We start from the raw sequence: 19,871 nt of genomic DNA, 5'->3' as shown, positions 1-19,871 counted from the left end.
CAAGACAAAAGATGGCCAGTCGTGCCTAACCTACAAACATAAAACTATCCTTCCACTATTAGAAATGTAAGCCACCCACAGAGGGGCCAAAGTTGGGGGACTCGCAGGAGACAGGTTTTTTAAAAATAACATTGAAAAACGAAGCCACAGACACCGTGATATTCTGACTTCTCGGTCTCTAGTACAGAGACTGATACTGCCTCCCAAAACCCATGTCTTTCAAACCCCACATCTCCAATTTGTAATGCACACTCTGTTAAAAAATGTAACTCTCGAGCCCGAGCCGAGAAAACCATCAGGTTTTTTCTCAGATTTTAGAGCTCCCTCCAGAACCACAGAATACACAACACAACTGTTTTCAGAGGCTGAATAAGACTGAACTCCGTGTGTAAAATTGGTGCATTGCCCCAGTCATGTTTATTGATAAATGCTAGACAATGAACAAAGAGAATTATTTATAACATTTGCTAAAGTTAATTTTCTAGTAATACTTTCATACACACCATGGATCCCACTAGAGGAACACATACATCAGTCCTTGGATGAGTTCCCACAGACTGATTTTGATGTTAATGCTGCCTGTTTGAGGCTGCTCCAGTCCCAAAATACTCACAGTATATAAGCTGTAGGTTACAGAGGATAGTATTTAAATTCTGATCTGATTTCCTGACTCTTGGGAGACTAAAATGTGTCAGCTCAAGGCCCCATAAAGATATATGCTTAGAAAAGTGAAGTATTAGCTATTGTGACTATATACAGTGACTGATATTTAACTTGCTGTTCTCAAATGCAAATTAATTTGTGACTTATGTGAATTTTGTTATCCAATTGAAATGTTTTTAAGAATAATCAACATTTTATTTTATTTTTATTTAGCCAGGAAGGTCCCATTGAGGTCTCTTCTTCCAGGGAGTCCTGGAATAATTCATTTTGTAGAACAACGGCACACAAACATGCTCCTCACATGCAAAATGATCCATCTACTTCACATCCAAAAGGTTACTCATCATCCTATTTGATTAGTTCATGGAAATGCCTCTTAACAACTCTCTCTTTCATGACCATCGCTGTTTGTCTGATGTAAGCTGAATGTCACCTTTTGGATATGAACTGAAGCAATTATTTCTGCATCTGAAGAGCCTCTTCTAGTTTTTGTGAGTGTTCAGACCTTGTTTCTGAGGGGGAACTGTTCACCTTGGCTACAAGCACCTGGTACTCTTCTTATAAGCCTGGATTAATATTATCTACCTTGTATTCTTCATGTTAGAGATGGGGGCATATGATCCACTAGATGCATTCAAATAAAGTGATAATTGATTAAATAAGTGATTTTACAGCATCTGCACTGTTTTTCAACTGCAAAAGAGAAACTTCAGCATTGGAAAGTCGCTTCACTAAACTGTTTTTCTCCTTTAGTTAAGTGGTCTCCTAAATCTGTTGAGGCAGTCCTAGAGCCATAATCTTTTATAATCCCCTCGTTCTTTGTATCTCTTCTCTCTCTCTGCAACAACTTTCAGTACCGATGTGTTTAAAGAGCTTGTGGGAGTATTAATAAACCACTCAGAGAGTGTATTCTAAGGACACTGCAGCCACAGGCTTGTTTTTTTGCTATATCCATGAAGCTTGGTCAAAACAGAGAGTAAAGTCTGAGCCAGCATACTTTTCCAACAGCAGCTCATTTTGTCTCAGTAATGATAGCAAGCTGTGCGTGTATGTGTGTTGCACCCGGAGTGCAGGGATATACAGCAGAGCTTCACAATTACTCTCTATCTCTGTCTTGTTGTGTTGTTTTTAGCCATGCTTGCCGTGGGGTTTTATGGATGGCAATGTCAGATGATGAATCCTACTGACCTTGGTGGTCCCCTGACTTTTCTAGCACAAACATGAGGTTGACATTGTTGTTTTTTAATAAAATGTCTTGAACTACTGGATGGATTGCCATCCAATTTGGTACACACTTTGGTGACCCTCTGACTCTTCATCTAGCACCGCGAGCAGGTCAAAATTGTGTTGTTTATCACCAAATATTAGTGATGTTACGTGCTGTGTCGAGGCTTTGGAGCGTGTGTCGAGTAATCCAGGAAGTTTTCCGCGATGCGCTTATCGAGGCTTGTATCGTTTTAGACCAATGACGTCATTGATGACGTCCGAAGCCTTGCTGCCATACCGCTGACTGGTTCAGGAAGGGGTTCAGATCTTCACTGGTTAAACCAATGCCACTTTCCAGAAGTGACACAGAACACTAATATTACCCCTCCTGCCATTATTATATTTTATTACACTACACTACACTACAATTATTGACCAAAGGATTGGTTTACACACATAAGATGCATTACTCACGAAACAATTACAGTTTATCATACATGTACGTTATATACTCATAATATACTTACTAAAAAATAAACATTATATTATATATTATATAAATATAAATGGATGGTAATAGATTTTTTTTCATTGTTTATAGTCATTCCCAACAGCCTTTACTGGCGCAACATACAGTATATCACAGATCACATGATTAAAATCATATCTGCCTGTTTTACACTCTTTGACCACCAGGTGGTTTCGTGTGCACATGCATCCTCGAGAAATTAACCACATTCTGAACCAATTTGCTGGAAAGCTTCAATGCTTCATGAAGCTTCAGCTCGCCATCACTACCAAATATCTGCACAAATATTGTCATTACCGTCAGCTTTGGCTGTATATTGTATTTAGCGGGAAAGTCGCCAACACTAACCCTAACCCTAACCCTAACCTTCAGGCCTTCCTCCAAAGACCACTCCCCCATAATTAACATAATGAACGTAAACACCGAACATAGCTATTGTTATTACCATAGAATTAGAATATTTTATTTTATTTCTATTGTTAGTACTCACAGCGGTCAAGCTAGCAGCTTCTGGAAGACTCCTGTGACGCAGAATGATTTAACAGGCAGCGTGCGCGCAGGTAGACAGGTAGACAGGTAGCATGTTGCCAGATCAGACTGCAAGTTCTATGGAGGACCACAAGTGTCAGGTAAATAGTAATAAAGCATTTAATTGATTAATAACTAATTGTACAATAAAAAATAGCCATTAATACATGTGTTTACAAATTGATTTATTAAAATATGAATACATAGACTAAATTACAAAGTGATTGATTATTTGACATTTTAATGGGCAAAAAAAAAAGAATATTTATCAATAGAATTTACAAATTAAATATGAATCCATCAGTGAATTTCAAATTAAAAAGGGATTTACAAAAACACCATAAAACAGTCAATAAATACATAATTTAAAAATACATTAATTAATTCATGAATAAAATTCGCAACCCACAATATTTCTCAAATTAAATGAGTCGATATGAGCGAGCGGACACAACGAAGTTTACTGAATTTTGTATCTGTGTTTTTGACAATAAAATGACAGCTTGTTTGGTAATATTGTTTTCAAACCCTGCGAAATGTTGACAAAAGCAGCCCACATTTCATATACAGTACCAGCTCAATGCTATTTTTCCAAGCCCAACTTAATCAAAAGTAGCCAAACTGGGGGTAAACCTGCCCAATCTGGCAACAAATAGGTAGATAAACAAGCAAGTAGTCTTATTTCAGTCCTGCAACAGCCACAGATACCAGATCTTTTTCTTTTTTTGTCATTTGATTTATTGATTGCTATCGGGATGTAATCAATGGAATGAATTTCAACGAATATAACTAAGATTACCAACTCTAGCTTTAAGTGCCTGTAATTTCAAAAGAAAAAGGAAAAGGGTAACAATGTACAGCATCTGTATAAAAATATGTAGCCTACCACTGAGAACGATTAAAAAAAAGAAAAAGAAAATGGGTTTGGGTGTATTTTAATACTTGAAAACAAAGAGATGCTCTAAAATGCTGCCTTGAAGCCATATTATCAATCTCACTTTAGCTTGAAGGATATCAGGCTGAGATCTATACGATAAAGAAGAATCTTCCTCTTGGCGGTGTTTCCCCCTCATTGCTGAATTTAGAGAAAGTTGAAGCATATCTAAATATGCTGGATGCTTAAATATCTATAGGCTACTCCATCAAGATGAATTCGGCAGAGGAAGAGATACAACAACATGAATCAGAGAGGTCCAACAGTGTATGTGCTCCTCCGTGGGGTTTCCCTCCAGCTGCCATACTGATTTTAAGACAGAAGGGGGCAGAATTAGGTCATTCATATAATTAAATAATCTTGAAGCAGAGCCTCAAATGGCTTTTGTACAGTTATCAGTTTCCCTGGGGTGTGATTCCACTTGGCTGTGCGCACGTGGTGATTGAGGTTCCAGCTCACTTGGGAAACCGTTTGCACACACACACACCTGCGTATACTCATGTGTTTGAGTGACAGATGAAGTGAAAATGAGCTGGATGGGCTGTCAGAGGGGGGGCTGTTTCCATTCCCTGGTTCCCTATTTCTCTATCCGGCTCGCTGACCTGTGGCCACGGCGCTGGCTTTATCTACTCCACGTCTGTGGAGGACCTCTAGATCTCATTTTAGATTGGCTGCCTTTAATGGGAGGCCGAGGAGCATGCTCAACATGGCATTTATGAAGCAGCGGGAGTCCACGGGAAAAGCCATTTCATAGCAATTGGTTCTCGACTCCTGTATGTCTTCTTCTCTCACATACACACAGCTTCAGACACAGCCACTGCGATCGGTCAATAGTATACTCTGATCCCTATGTCAGCATCCTGTTTCTGGTTTCTAAGCATGACCATATTCAAACTTTAAAAAACAATGCTGGAGATTTCAAACCATTGTGGTTTTTAAAATTTGAATAAAGCCACAAATTAAACAAGTGCTTTTACAGATGGCCCAGTGGTTTACACTGCAATAAAAGAGGAAATGTATTGTTTAAAAGCTGTAGTGTGCTTTTTTTCTGTAATTCTTGCTTTTTTACGTGTCTGTCTGGTGCAAGGGTGAGAAGGGCACACATCCTACCACCCACACTGCTGCACTTTGAGGAGAAACTGGTGTCGGATTATGTAGACAAAAGTGTGGAGAGCAGTGAGGGACGGACATGCCCACGCTCAGTTAAATGCAACCCAATTGACCAGCTACTAAAACATCTCTTTTCCTCCATATATCATCCCAAATGTTGAATCAACCCACAGCTAAACTCCCACAGTTGTTGCAGAGACTCTCAGCCAAACCATGATGTGACATCCGCCTGCTCCACAGCAGAGCCAATAGACTGCGTTTTATTATTGTCTATCTGGAGGCTGCCTGAAAACACATTTCCTGGGAGCTATACGATGGACTTGCTGACACCTGGAATGGTTCTGCTGCTGACGCGGTGGCGGATCAAAAGAAATTCCCCTCTTGTGTGAGTCCAGTCGGACTTCATCCAGGCGACACTGTGAGCCAGCAGCTCTGTGAGCAGTTCAAACCTGAACTTGGCTCAGGACGGACAGCTCAACCTGAAATTTCATTATGAAGCATCTTTCTACCTCGCTGCTCATAGAGATTAAAACTGCAACACGTGTTATGTTTAAGTGCGCAATTTCAATTTCATGCCTAAAAGAGCGTGGAATCAGAGGAAGTGACTTTTTAATGAATCTATGTTATCTTTTTTTCTTGTACTGAGTCAGCCAAATGTCAAATATTTATGCTTGCCTTAAAACAACCATTCTTGATTTTTTAAAAAAAGAAAGAAAAACAGATGGATTTTTAAGATTTAAATTGCCATTTTAACCAGGAACTTAAAATATTTAATCGCAATTAATCACATGATTCTCCATAGTTAATCGCAATTAATCGCAAATTAATCTCACATTTTTTTATCTGCTCAAAATGTACCTTAAAGGGAGATTTGTCAAGTATTTAATACTCTAATCAACATGGGAGTGGACAAATATGATTGCTTTGTGCAAATGTATGTATATATTAATTATTGGAAATAAATTAACACAAAACAATGACAGATATTGTCCGGAAACCCTCACAGGTACTGCATTTAGCATAAAAAATATGCTCAAATCATAACATGGCAAACGCAAGCCCAACAGGCAACAACAGCTATCACCGTGTCAGTTGCCCCATGTGATTATCATAAAGTGGGCATGTCTGTAAAGGGGGGACTCGTGGGTACCCATAGAACCCATTTTCATTCACAGATCTTGAGGTCAGAGGTCAAGGGAACTCTTTGAAAATGGCCATGACAGTTTTTCCTCGCCAAAATTTTGCGCAAGTTTGGAACAATATTTAGCCTCCTTGGCGACAAGCTAGTTGGTTGGTACCAATGGATTCCTTAGGATTTCTAGTTTCATATGATGCCAGTATTGTCATTAGCTTTAAAACTGAGCCCGCTACAACCTTACAAATTAAAAAACTTGCGTTACAGTGTTAAAGAAATTAGTGGCATTAAAATTAATTTGCGTTATCGCACTAACTTTGACAGCCCAACCAGGAACACAGTATGCTTGTAAATACATATTATGTTTTTTTAGGCCAACACTGCTATAGATAACATCTGCTGCATCCAGGGCACACTGTGGTCTTTTCCCCATTTCAGAAGTATATTTCTGGTTAATGTGCCCAGCAGTGAGTTTGATTAAAATAAATGAGAAAATCCATTTGTGATGTCGCTCCAGCACATACACCCCCCAATCTGAGTCTGCATCCTAATGGATGGTGAGACACAACGGTGTGCTTTCTCTTGTGCATTACAGCATGCACGCTCCATTATTCTCTCCTGCCTAATTTTTCTTTACCAAGCATGCATTTTTGTTTTTACCGGGGTGGAGAAACGAGGGAACCAATTCAGAAACAAATGACTCAGACCTTCTCCGATAATACTGATTAATGTGAGGGGGATAATAAACTGCTTTCTCTCATTAATCAGTCAGAGACACAATAAAGCATACAGTATTTCAGAACAAACTACTGGTCTGCCCATTAGTCATGCTTTTGTTTTGTTTTGGATGAGAATAATCCAGAGACTTAATGTGAAGGTATTAGACACAGGACTCAAGACTGTAATCAAACACTGAATTTATTTTACCAGATGAAAACCAGTTTTTTTTGGTGTTGGATGAACTTTACCTCAGTGACAGCTATTGTGACACATTCAGGGGCCTCTGCATTTAAAAGATTTTTGAATGCCGGCCTTGTTTTCTCACCAACTGCTCATTCCTCAACTCATAATTAAGCATATTAAATAGTTCTTAAAACTCAATGTAATCTTTTTAGATTTATTGTGTGAAGATAAGCATAATATGTGGCTTAAAATACCAGAGGCTGGGTTCCAATCTGACCTGTGGCCCTTTGCTGCATGTCATCCCCCTCTCTCTCCGCCTTCATATCTATCTCTGTCACTATCAATAAAGGCCAAAAAGCCCCAAAATAATCTTAAAAATAAATAAATAATAAAATAATAATAATCTTTTTTTTTTTTTTTTTTTAAATACCAGGGGTAAGGCATTTGGGTGAGTGCAAACTGATGTTAAACCGTAACCTGACAGAGGGCAGCAAAGATCCACGCGCCTGCACCGTTTGCCAGATGAACAATCACACATCTTTACATTAGCTAAAATGTAGGTATGTTTCTCTAGTTTAGTTATAGAAGGAGCTGGTCCACAATACAAGTTCAGATCCATAATGCAAGTTTATTTATCTTTAGTTTGAGGTATACTGACAAAAATATCGAATTAACCTGCATATTTGCTGCCATTTAATATAATGACAATGGTCCTTAAAAGCATGTTGGACATATATTTAAAAAAAAAAAGGTCACATTACCATATTCACAATGCTGATAAAGACAAAAGTTAACATTGCAAAATAGGCCTGTGTTGTTGTTAGTCATACTGATTTATTGTCATTTACAAAGATACAAAAGCTAGAACTGTTGACTTAATTGTTTGTTAATCTTAGCTAAAATCTTTCCCATGATGCAGCTGTTATTTGTGTATATTAATAACTCAGTACCTCTGGATACTCTTGATGTCACTCCAATCTTTTGATGCAAAAAAACTTGACTGAAAATGAAGAAGCGGGGAGCATGCAAGTGTGTGTGCATGTCATCATCCAAGTTTAAATATATATATTCTCATGTGAGTCACTGTCAGTTGTGAGCCAGAAAATAAATATGACACACGCTGAGGTGTTTCCTGGATCTCAAAGTGTTATATGATTCTGCCGGGTGAGTCATTATGTCGTCGACGAAGGAAAAGCAGCATCAGTCTCCTTGTCCTCCCACTCTGTCTCTGGGAATGATGCGAAGCTCTGAGCCGTGTTTGAGAAACACGTTCCCTGCAAACACACAGGACAGAGCGCCACATTAATGATCGCAGTTTGTAATCTGTGCTCTTTAAGAAGGGGTTTAACTGTCACTGATGCCGATGCACAGCAAACAACATGTCAACTCACCGGCTGGGAGAGAAAATTGGACTTTTCTACTTTTTACAAATGATGGTTTGTTGAAAAATAATGATGGAAAATACTGAAATCTATTTGTCTTTGTTATGAAAACTGTATCTGATTAGCTTAATCACTTAATGTGAAGATAAAAAAATAATGCAGTCTTTAATTAAAATTCATAGAGTCATTCACAAAGTTGCACACAGACATTTGGATTAAATGTAAAAGCTTCGAAACATGGAGCGAAGCGAGCACACACACACAGCAGGAACATTTGAATAACAAATAATACTGCATTATGGAAACACAGATAGTAATCTCATTCATTAATTTGTTCATTCAACCAGTAATCATGCTGAGATCATACATGTATAACTCATTCCCATTATGCCACAGGACATGTATGATATTGGCCTTATAAAGACGTGTGGAGAAAAGGAGATTGTAAAATGACATTGGCTCTATTTCCACCGTGTAAGTCAATCCTGCGAACAAGAGGCTATTTCTGGACAGCATGAATGTTACGCTGCTGCAAAGCTGTTGTGAATGTCCACCACTCTTTCCTTTCTTAGCAAAAAACACCCAGCGCTGCCTTTGGTCATAGCAGGCATTACCTTATCCAGCTCTATGCAGAAAAGTCAGTCATCCATTACCCGGCTACACAGTAAGTATATGAACCTTGGAGAAATACAGAGGAGGCTGACACAGAGAAAAAGTGATTCACCGGGGGCTCGGCATTAACGTGGGAATCTAAAGTCAAGTGAATTTTGACTAAACAGCTCGGTGCATCGAGTTTGCCTCCAGTCACTTTTTAATTTAATTTAACATTAAATACTGCCTCCTGAGGCACTGTATCTATATTTCATGAATCAGTAAACACCATTCCCAACCAAGCAAGCTGCCTGCTCCAACACAGAGATGTCAGTTAAGCAGTGGGGGAAGTACATTTACTCAAGTATAGTACTTATGAACAATTTTGAGTTACAATTTTGAGATTTTCTGCTACTTTATACTTCGTTCTACTCCACTACATTTCAGGGAGAAATATTGTACTTTTTGCTCCATAACATTTATTAGATACTTTAGTTACTTTTCAGAGTGATATTTGACATAAAACTCATATGATAAGCTTATAATATACGATATATTGTTTAAGATTAAACCAGTGGTTTCCAACCTTTTTGGCTTGTGATCTCTTACAAGAAATCTGTCTGAATGACCCCTAGGTTGGGAACCACTGTACTAAACTGTATATAAATTAGTTGTTTAAGTTTAGATGCTGCTAACTAGGGCTGTCAAAGTTAACGTGATAATAACATGTTAACACAAATTTGTTTTAACAGCACTAATTTCTTTAAACGCATTAACGTAACTTTCGATTTTTAGGTCATAGTGGGCTCAGTTTTAAAACTAGAGTGAAGATACTGGTACCAGCTGTGATCAGCTGCTGCTGTCATCAGAAACGGACGTCGCTTCACATGACGCTTCAGAGGAAAGGACGTCTCATTTCTCTTAAAACATATTTCCTCGTTTCCTCTCTCCTCGCATGGTTTCCTTGGGTGCATCCCAAAGCTCTTAATTGCATCCACGTTTCCCTCACTTGCGTCTTTTCCATGCGTCTTAGTCCCTCCCACCAGGGAAGCATGGAGAGACGCAAGGAAACCATGTGAGGACAGAGGAAACGAGGAACAGGACGCTGACTTTCGTTGACTTAACGGCCACAGGTGTCGCCGTTAACAAGCAATTTCTGATTCTTACATAGAGTCCCTTTAAGTAAGATTTTAAATGCAGGACTTCTACTTGTAATAGAGTATGTTTACATCGTTGTATTGGTACTTTTACTTGACTAAAGGATATGAATACTTCCTCCACTGCTGCAGTTAAATTGGGATTATTTCAGTAACTCAAGCTTGTTTAACACTCTAATAAATGTGGCTAGATGTTTTGGCACGCCTTATGGTGTGATATTACATTACCTTTGGCTTAGCGACAGATTGGGTACTTCCTTCCCAGGGCATAGTGTCGGATTCCCCTGCCCTTCTAAAAAAAAGTTGACCAAGCTGGTAAAGGTGTTTTTGTTTTTTTCTTTAGAATATTTCTTCTCTATTTATCGTACATTTATCTCCTTTACAATCTGAATCAATGATCCCTATTTTATTAGCTGCTGATCCCAGAATGATTTGTTACATTAACTCAAGTCATGTTTCTCATATTAAGCCTTACATTTCTTTGCCTTCTTCGTGGAACCACCCACATAAGTCACTGCCGCTGGGAACTTTATCAAATTAATCTATTAGGCTATTAACACAAGGCCACCAGCATTGCCAAAGTGCTTTATGAGACAGGCTTTATTCAAGTTCCGCTTTGATGAAAGCACATTGACAAGTGGTATAAAAGAAAGCCCCGAGGTTGATTATGCTTCCAAGCTCCTTAATATATTTGAATGGAAAGAAAAACAACATTTTTACACCATCTAGGGTAGCTTTTGTGGAAAAATAAAAAACAAACAAAACGTTTTTTTTTTCGTTGTAAAAAAAGAGTCAACAACTCACCTGCAGTCTGGGCAGGGTTGATTCCTATTCCATCTGCAAGGCAATCATGAAAGAAAAAAACAAACCCAAAAGATTGTCAGGGAAATGACATGAGCACAGAAATGGAAAATATCAACAGTTTTATCCATAATGATGTTGCACTGGGCAAAAAAATAAATAAATAAAAATGAGAGCATGCTCCAGCAGCAGGCAATTCCATCTGGAATGATAACAGACCAGCCATTAATTCTGCAATGATAAAACTAAAATTCATACTGTATATGACATGACAGCCATGTCTCAGCCAATTTAACACAAATCTCATCTCAGTCTTATTTGCTAACAGTCATCTGTCCAATTATTCCTACATCCGCCTGAAAATGTCATATCTCTATGAGAGAAAAACACCAGGCACACATTCTATAAACTTTCTAAATTGCCTAACACTGTCGGTACAGAGCAGAGGTAAACAAAAATATAATCTAGTTTTTATGTGGCCCCGCATGGTTTAATTGTTTGGAAACAATGAATGAGCGGACGATTTTCCTTCCAAAAGCCAGAAAGACCATTTACTGTGATTTGTTCTGGTGATTACTGAAACGGTGGTTACAAGTGTTCTGTAGGAGGAGGAATTCAGCTGAATAGTTTTATTTTTTACTGCCTCAAGTTATTATAGACATGAATCTGTTGGGTAGTTCCAGAGTTCAAATCCAGTTTAATTTTAGCCTCAGTACTTCATGTTGTAAGTGAAATAATCGACTCAAATAAGAATCACTTTTCAACTGTATTCTGAAGTAATACCAGCAGCAGTATATCAAGTAAGATATTTTTGAATCCTACATCGATAATAACCATTTCTGCTGGGCTCTAATTAGCTAGGTTAGTCTCTAATGTGAAGATAAAATGTGGTGTCAATTACAGGCTAATGTGTGTTAGTGGCGTCTGGGGGGTTAACATCTTGCAGTTCCTGCTGGTAGCCGACACAGATCAATAAAGGTCATGGATTACTTAATGCCTCTAAACAGAATTAAGAGCAGAAACAGAGTACTGCTTGTACTCTGTGGATTGATGGTCCAAATAATTGCACCCTCTGGGAGTACTTTAAAGTGAAAAAAAACACAGCAATTTCCTCCTTTGAAACCTCACGACCTGAACTCAAAGTACATCAATACATTCGCCATGTAACCCACATGATGCCTGTGTAATGTTACGGATCATACCTCCAATCCTCTCTTTGTATTAAAGGAACCTTATGTCTAATAATGTACACCAGCAGGAAAGAAAAGATTTTGCTACTGAGCTGTACAACTGAAACGTTGATGGGAATTTTAGGGAACATTTTAATCAACCTAAAGAAAAGGTGAGGCAACAATTAACTTCATTCATTTTTACCTAAAGAGGACGGAACCTCTCAAAATTGAAAATGAATAAATAAATAAATGACTCAATAAAAAAAATAAATATTCCATTAAATGTACCAAAAATAAGATTAAAAATAAATGTAGGTATTAATTAGTTGATAAAATGTGACATAAATTAATATTTCTGTTTTAATTTGCTTCTTTATTTATTTACCTTTGTATTAATTCCCTCTCTATCTATCTACTCTTCTATTTAATTTCCCTTTTATTTATTTATTTTTATTAACTTTTAAATTTATTTATTTATTCTGCATTTATTCTAAATTTATTTTTAAATTTATGCATTCAATATAATTGTACGTATGTATTTATTTTAGGGCCGTCAGTCAATTCAAATATTTAATCGCGATTAATCGCACATTTTTTATCTGTTCAAAATTTACCTTAAGGGAGATTTGCCAAGTATTTAATACTCTTATCAACATTGGAGTGGGCAAATATGTATATATGTATATGTTTATTATCGGAAATCAATTAACAACACAAAACAATGACAAATATTGTCCAGAAACCCTCACAGGTACTGCATTTAGCATAAAAATATGCTCAAATCATAACATGGCAAACTCAAGCCCAACAGGCAACAACAGCTGTCAGTGTGTCAGTGTGCTGACTTGACTATGACTTGCCCCAAACTGCATGTGATTATCATAAAGTGGGCATATCTGTAAAGGGGAGACTCGTGGGTACCCATAGAACCCATTTTCATTCACATATCTTGAGATCAGAGGTCAAGGGACACCTTTGAAAATGACCATGCCAGTATTTCCTCAGTAAAATTTAGCACAAGTTTGGAGCGTTATTTAGCCTCCTTCGGGACAAGCTAGTATGACATGATTAGTACCAATGGATTCCTTAGATTTTTTAGTTTCATATGATGCCAGTATCTTCCCTCTAGCTTAAAACTGAGCCCGGTACAACAAATTAGTGTTATCATCGCGTTAACTTTGACAGCCCTAATTTATTTATGTATTTATTTATTTCTGCATGATTTTCTCTTTGCATCACCCCCCCACCCCCCTATTTATTTCCCCAAACTCATTTATTTCTTATATATTTGTTTATGCATTTCTGCCTCATTATGCAAATGAGGGGGCTGTCATTCAAAGGGAGTAATGTGGTCAGAGTGCACAGATCAACTATATGCGAGTTAGCTAACGCTGTCTGCTTGCTTAGTAACGATGTGTTTCAGACATGCTGTGAATGTTAAGAAAATGCAGCTGTAATACAGTACAAACATGCGAAAAGGAAGATGAATATATTCTCACTGATCATTGTAATATATCGTTATCTGATTTGACAGCATTTCATTCAGCCACATCACACTGCATTTCAAAGACTGACTTTGTTCGAGCTCCCTAAACTCCTCACAGCTTGTTGTTGCAGTTTTGAAACAGTTTTAAACATCTCCGTCAAAGTACATGGTTTCTAAAGAATGACACTCTCTGAAGTAAGATAGTCCTTAATAACTGTCAAGCTGGTAAACATGCCACTTTTGCACTCGGAGTAGCTAAAGAGACAAAAAAACATGAGTTGACCGACTTTTTCCCCAAACTCACCATTTGTTATGATTGCACTGGTTGCTGATGGCACTTTGAACTGTAAAAGAAAATGAAGTGAAATTAGTGAAATTGACATTTTTCAGAAATTTCAGCAGCACTAAAATATTTTTGGTTGCATAATCAGGGACATGTTGCAACCCAATTCCACTTGGCCTGAAGACATGATGTGAATAAATCATCAAAAAGGAAAGCTTCATCCACTGAGTCAGCTCGGCGCACTGAGATTCACTGACTCTGTCGGGTGACAACTTCAAAATAAGAGCTGCTAAAGATGTCTTCAGATACAAACTTGGTGAAGCAAGCAGAAAGAAAATGCTGTGTGGTGTTTTTATTTTCAGTCTTTTGTCTGCCAACTTTCACGCTTGACACATGTGTGTTTGCGTTTTCACACAAATTCATGCCCGCACACACACACACACACACACACACACACACACACACACTCATACAAACAGTTAGCAGAGAGCCTGAGGGAAAGATAGCCACGCTTGAATTTCTGGAAGAAAATCACTCAGCATGGTCACAATACATGTCCTACTTCAGTGTTCGACAGAGGAGGATGTGGGCTGGGGAGATTTGCAGGGAAAGGATAGAGAGGGCAGTCTGTCACCGGGGAGATAAGGTTAGCTAAGTGCTGCTCACCAAACTACTGCCAGGTAGCACAAGCAGAAGGTATGAAATACATTTCAGATCAGAAAGGAATGGGTGTTGAGCTTTGTTTGGTGTTGGCGTAAAAATAGTGGATAAAATATAGTCTCAATCAATAATTATTAAACAACATAATTTACATTTCAGTAATGCAAAGCTTAAAATACAGCCCTGCTAACTACAGATACAAACTACAGTGTTTAAAACAGTCTACTTTGTAATAGAGGCAAATGTTCAAATTGTAAAAGCTGCATGTCAGCAGCAGCTTCAGTCCTCCGTCAGTTTGCCTTCAGTCGCAGTGCTGCTGTGTGTTTATGTGAGCGTGAAATGGGAGAAAATAGCCTAAAAAGAGGCTTTGGGTCACAGTTAAACTGTCGGTGACACATGAGGAATTACATGGCCTGTGTAGACAGCTTTATTGATTTATAATAAGCATCAGGCAGCTGGAACGTACCATTTTAACTTAGTAAAGGTCATGTGTAATTGCTGATACCAGATTTGCCTAATTAGTAAACTTTGTAGGCCATATAGAGATTAAAGAGCGGACGATACTAGTTCTTGAGGCCAATACCGATATATATAAAAAACTAAAACAAAAAACAAACAGATAATGATTTATCTCCTGATATTCTTTTTTCAGTATAAATACAGAAATAAACAAACTTTATGCCCTTGAGTTTATGCATATACTGTATGTGCATGCACATGCAAGTACAATATGTACATCTTCTCCTGCAGGAGGAATTACTTCTATCTTAAGACGTTGCCCACTAGTACATTAAGTATGTATTTTTTCCTCTATTATTTCTTTTTTTAACCATATCTGCAATTTTATTTTCCCGCCTTTTTCTTCTAAGATTTCACCTTTTAAATGTGCCAAATACGGGATAGAGAGCATTTCTATTGCCTCGCAACTCGCAGCTAACGGTGCTAACAGCGCTAAACGGTGCAAACAACGGCGTAAGTGATGACAGAGCCAACAGTGTTTATCTGAGGGGGAACCGGAGAGTGGGCGACACGCTTCTGCGACGATGCCATCGGTTGGGACGCCGTTATCAGCTGTTACCGTCGTATGAGCGCGGTGCAGAGCGGTGGCCATCAGCCAGCCAGTGGGGCACGCTCACATGCACGAGCATGCACTAAAAGCACATGCAACTGGCCTGGCTATGTCAACAAAGTGCAGAGAAGCTCAGATTAAAACACAAACAGATCTGCATCGAATAATAAATAAATAAGTGCTCTCGGGGGACAAACTGTGTAATTATGGTACTGTTTGTAAATCGTCTCAAACATGTTAACACCATATCTTTATATGCCTCTAGAGGAGGCATATGAAGATATGGTTAAATGCAACTTGTGGCTAAAGGCAACTTGTGCAGTGCAGTCCCACACGAAGACGATATCAAAGACCATCATTAGTTTTCCTACTATGTCCAGTTTACCTCTCACTCCTTGTTGGTGTCTACATATTCATAGTATAGCAGAAACAGTACGCTCACCTCCTCAGCTGCAAACTTCAAAACTGCTGTGAATGGTGTGCTGTCTGGGACACTTAGTCTGTAACAAAAGAATGCATTAAACAGGATTTTTAAAAACACCATAAAATTCAGCCTTTACTCTATCTATCCCGACTTCATTTTGTAAAGCTTGAATGCCACCTGATAAAATATCATCTCTCAACTTCAATCGACAAGCACCCCGGACTGCTTTAGTTTTGTAGAGTGAGTCACTTACACCTTAACGGCCCGAGAAGTGTAATTCTGTAGCTGTAGCTGACCATTTATTTGGACTTCCACGGAGAAGAGGAGAACAAAAGGAACATTTGAGCTCAATTGAGTGTAACATTAACTTCTGTCAGAGGATATGAGACCATTTATGGCAGAAATAGTTGAACACTTTCAGTTGGATGCTTCTGCAGTAGCCGAGAGAGCCGAGAGAGGAGCAAAGCGCTGCAGCATCAACATTATGAGTGAGAGTGAAAGCCTGTCACGTTATAAAAACCACCATGTTGCCTTAACTGAGAGTGAGTGGTAACTTGTTTGAAGGTGACTGGTGATTATAAAAATAAGCTGAATGGACTAAATGTGTGCTCAAGTTCAGTCCCCTGTCAGAATTAATATGATGCCTCATTTACTATCATTATTATTCCTCTTTTCATGCTAAGACTTTAAACAGCTGCAGCAAGACCTGTCTGACCTCATTAGGGACTTGACTCCCTGTCGACACTTTAAGGCTACTTATTTGCAAGTTCTCAAGTCTGAGACTTCAATGTGAAGCTCTGTTGGGAAATTTGACCATGCATTATGCGGCAAAAATGGCTGTCTCACCAATATAACTTTTCTACAGAAATCTACATTTGGAATTCCCACAATCATCCTCCACCAAAAAACACAACGGAAAATAATAACGGACAGATTACTGCAAAGCATGGTGTGTAGTGGGTAGAATTGGAGCAAAAATATGATTAAAAAAAGTTATTTTTTATAAAACGGTCACACTATATCCTGACAGTAGTGCATGAGACAGGTAATCTGAGAAAAGATTTTCTAAAGCCTGAAAACAGAGCCATGAGGAGGTGCAGAAGTCTTTTTAGAATTGCAATATACTGAAAGGTTATTATGGAATTTTTGCCCAATGATGCCAAAAACATTTTGCCTACTGCAGGTTTAATAGGAGCTCCACTTCCTAGACACTAACTGGCAGTACATTGTAGTGAATCTAATACTTGAGTACTTATTTTTATGCACTTCAAAGTAAAAAAGTACTTAATCTGGAATGACAGGAATAAAATTAAAGCAACCAAAAATGTAATTGCATTTTAAAGTAACTGCATAAAACCCCCATCCTTTCAAAAATATGTTTGAAATGTGAAGAGTTTGACTCGAAAAGGCAGTTTTCAAATTAATCTGCTGAATGGGGAACACTTTTCTGCGCTCACCTTAAATCTGACTTTACAATGTGTTTATGCCCAAATACAATTTTGTGACCTCACAAATAGTTTGGAAACATTAAACAAGTGTGATGTGGAAACCTGACCACATACACTGAGTAGTGACTTTACATTGAAGCAGTAGACAGTTTGTGTCCAGCAGTTACATTTTTTAAATGAACAATATTTACGTATTCATAGATTCTGGATTTGTCAGAGTCAATTTTATTGCTGTGTGTTTCTACCACCAGTCTGATACTTTCACCAGTATAAATGTACTGCTCACAGTAGTCTGTCTAGGACTGTAACTTCCCAAGGTCCACTCTACCATGCAAGTGATTATTTGTGTTGCTGCTCTTCCTGCCCATCATGTCTGTTCTGTTTAATCACAGGACTCAAAGTTGTCACAGAAAAACGAGCTCAATGACCTGTGACATTATTTTTATTGTAGGTTACGCAGTCAGGCCCATTTCATTCATAATACAACTCACAAAATGCTGTAATGCTAGCCATACTAAACTGAGAAAAAAAAGTTCGGAAATTTGTGTTTGGTGGATTATTTCTCTGTTGTTACAATGCTAATTGGCATTGTATTTTACATCGTTGGAAAGCCTGTTTATTTACCTTCACAATGATGTCCAACTTGTAAGGATCATGCATTTATGGGATGAGCAGCACAGCTGATTATGTGGGTAGCGCCCCATAAAAATTTGCCAAAATACTCTGCCAGTGGTAAACAGTGTATTCTCATAAGGCTGCCAGGAAGCCTGCAATGACTGCCCTTCAACGTCAGGCCCGTTTGCGCTGGTGTCGACAACACAGACAATGGAACCTGAACATGTGGGGGAATGTCATGTTCAGTGATGAGTCCAGGTTCTGTCTGCAAAAGTTGGATGGCAGGGTCAAAGTATGGAGACGACGCGGAGAGCGCTATGCTGTTTGTTGCAGCGATGGAGTAACAGCTTTTGGTGGGGGCAGTGTGATGGTGTGGGGCGGCATCTCCCTCACTGGCAAAACAAGGCTCGTCATCATTGAAGGCCATCTCAATGCAGTGAGATATCGGGATGAGATTCTGCAGCCAGTGGCGATCCCGTATCTCCACAATCTGGCACCTAACTTCATCCTCCAAGATGACAACGCTCGCCCCCACAGAGCCAGGGTTATCACAGACTACCTCCACAATGTGGGAGTAGAGAGAATGGAACGGCCTGCCAAGAGTCCAGACCTCAACCCAATTGAACACTTGTGGGATCAGCTTGGGCGTGCTGTACGTGTTAGAGTGACCAACACAACCTCGTTGGCTGACCTGCAACGAATCCTGGTTGAGGAATGGAACGCCATCCAACAGCAACGTGTGACCAGGTTAGTGACCAGCATGAGGAGGAGGTGCCAGGCTGTTGTGGCTGCGTATGGATCTTCCACCGCTACTCAGGCTCCTGACAAGTGTATTAAATGTAAAGTGTAAAATAGCCAATATGTCTTGTTTTGTTCCTTGTTACTGATAGAAAGTTCAATCATCCAATCCACCAAACAACTCAAAACAAGAGTCAACACCAACAGGAGAATACACTGTTTACCATTGGCAGAGCATTTTGGTAATTTTTTCTTGGGCACTACCCACATAATCAGCTGTGCTGCTCATCCCACAAATGCATGATCCTTACAAGTTAGACATCATTGTGAAGGTAAATAAACAGACTTTCTAACGATGTAAAATACAATTGCCAATTAGCATTGTAACAACAGAGAAATAATCCACCAAACACAAGTTTCTGAACTTTTTTTCCCCAGTTTATATATATAATGTCTAAAAGGGAAGTGAACAGAGCTGCTGGCTGGTGTAACCTTTTATTCAGTCCCATCATGTGAATCACAGCTTTACACTAACAGATGTTGTCTCACTGACCACTCGTGGCTTTTTCTAGCTTTCTATCTTTTTAGTAGGTTTCCACAACAGCATCAACTACTGACATCAGTGGTAGCGGTATGATAAAATGTTAAATATATGGTTAAAAACACTGAAATACAGCCGAGTGTAAGGTGAAAGCTGTGACTGCTGAGCTGTCACTGTACTCACACTTTGTATGGAAGCCGGGGGTCCGACGTCAGGGTGATTTTAAACGTTACTTTAGACCTAATGTAGAGGACGAAAACAGCGTTATTAGCACCGACATGTTGTCTAATGAATATGACATGTATTCAGGGATGAAATACACAAGAAAGGGTAAAAAAACTCACATCTTTTAGGAGAGGCGACTCCGTCTAGCAATCTGTTTATACACACACCCGGAAGACCGAAGGACCCTTACATACACGTCATCTATTTGGTTCTACTTTTAACACATTTCTGTGTTTGTTTAGTCTTTTCGGGAGTATCTCAGTATGATTTT

General features: G+C 38.7%; 1 protein-coding gene across 2 annotated transcripts; it reads right to left on the bottom strand.

Annotated features, from left to right (window-relative positions):
• Window positions 1–7,614: 7,614 nt before the first annotated feature.
• ufm1 (ubiquitin-fold modifier 1) lies at window positions 7,615–19,868 on the bottom strand. 2 transcript variants are annotated; one of them, XM_037748506.1, is made up of 7 exons: window positions 19,720–19,868; window positions 19,559–19,615; window positions 16,052–16,109; window positions 13,902–13,941; window positions 10,943–10,975; window positions 10,367–10,430; window positions 7,615–8,282 (listed from the first exon to the last, which is right to left on the bottom strand). In XM_037748506.1, coding segments are annotated over exons 1-7 (381 nt in total). In that variant the 5' UTR covers window positions 19,722–19,868; the 3' UTR covers window positions 7,615–8,155. The 2 variants fall into 2 exon arrangements, with proteins under 2 accessions (XP_037604434.1, XP_037604436.1); XM_037748508.1 differs by lacking the exon at window positions 10,367–10,430.
• Between the last annotated feature and the right edge of the window lie 3 nt (window positions 19,869–19,871).

This window comes from Sebastes umbrosus, chromosome 17, assembly GCF_015220745.1.
Source record: "Sebastes umbrosus isolate fSebUmb1 chromosome 17, fSebUmb1.pri, whole genome shotgun sequence".
NCBI lineage: Eukaryota > Metazoa > Chordata > Actinopteri > Perciformes > Sebastidae > Sebastes > Sebastes umbrosus.
Note: the sequence above shows the minus strand (reverse complement) of the source record. Positions and strands in the feature narration are given on the sequence as shown.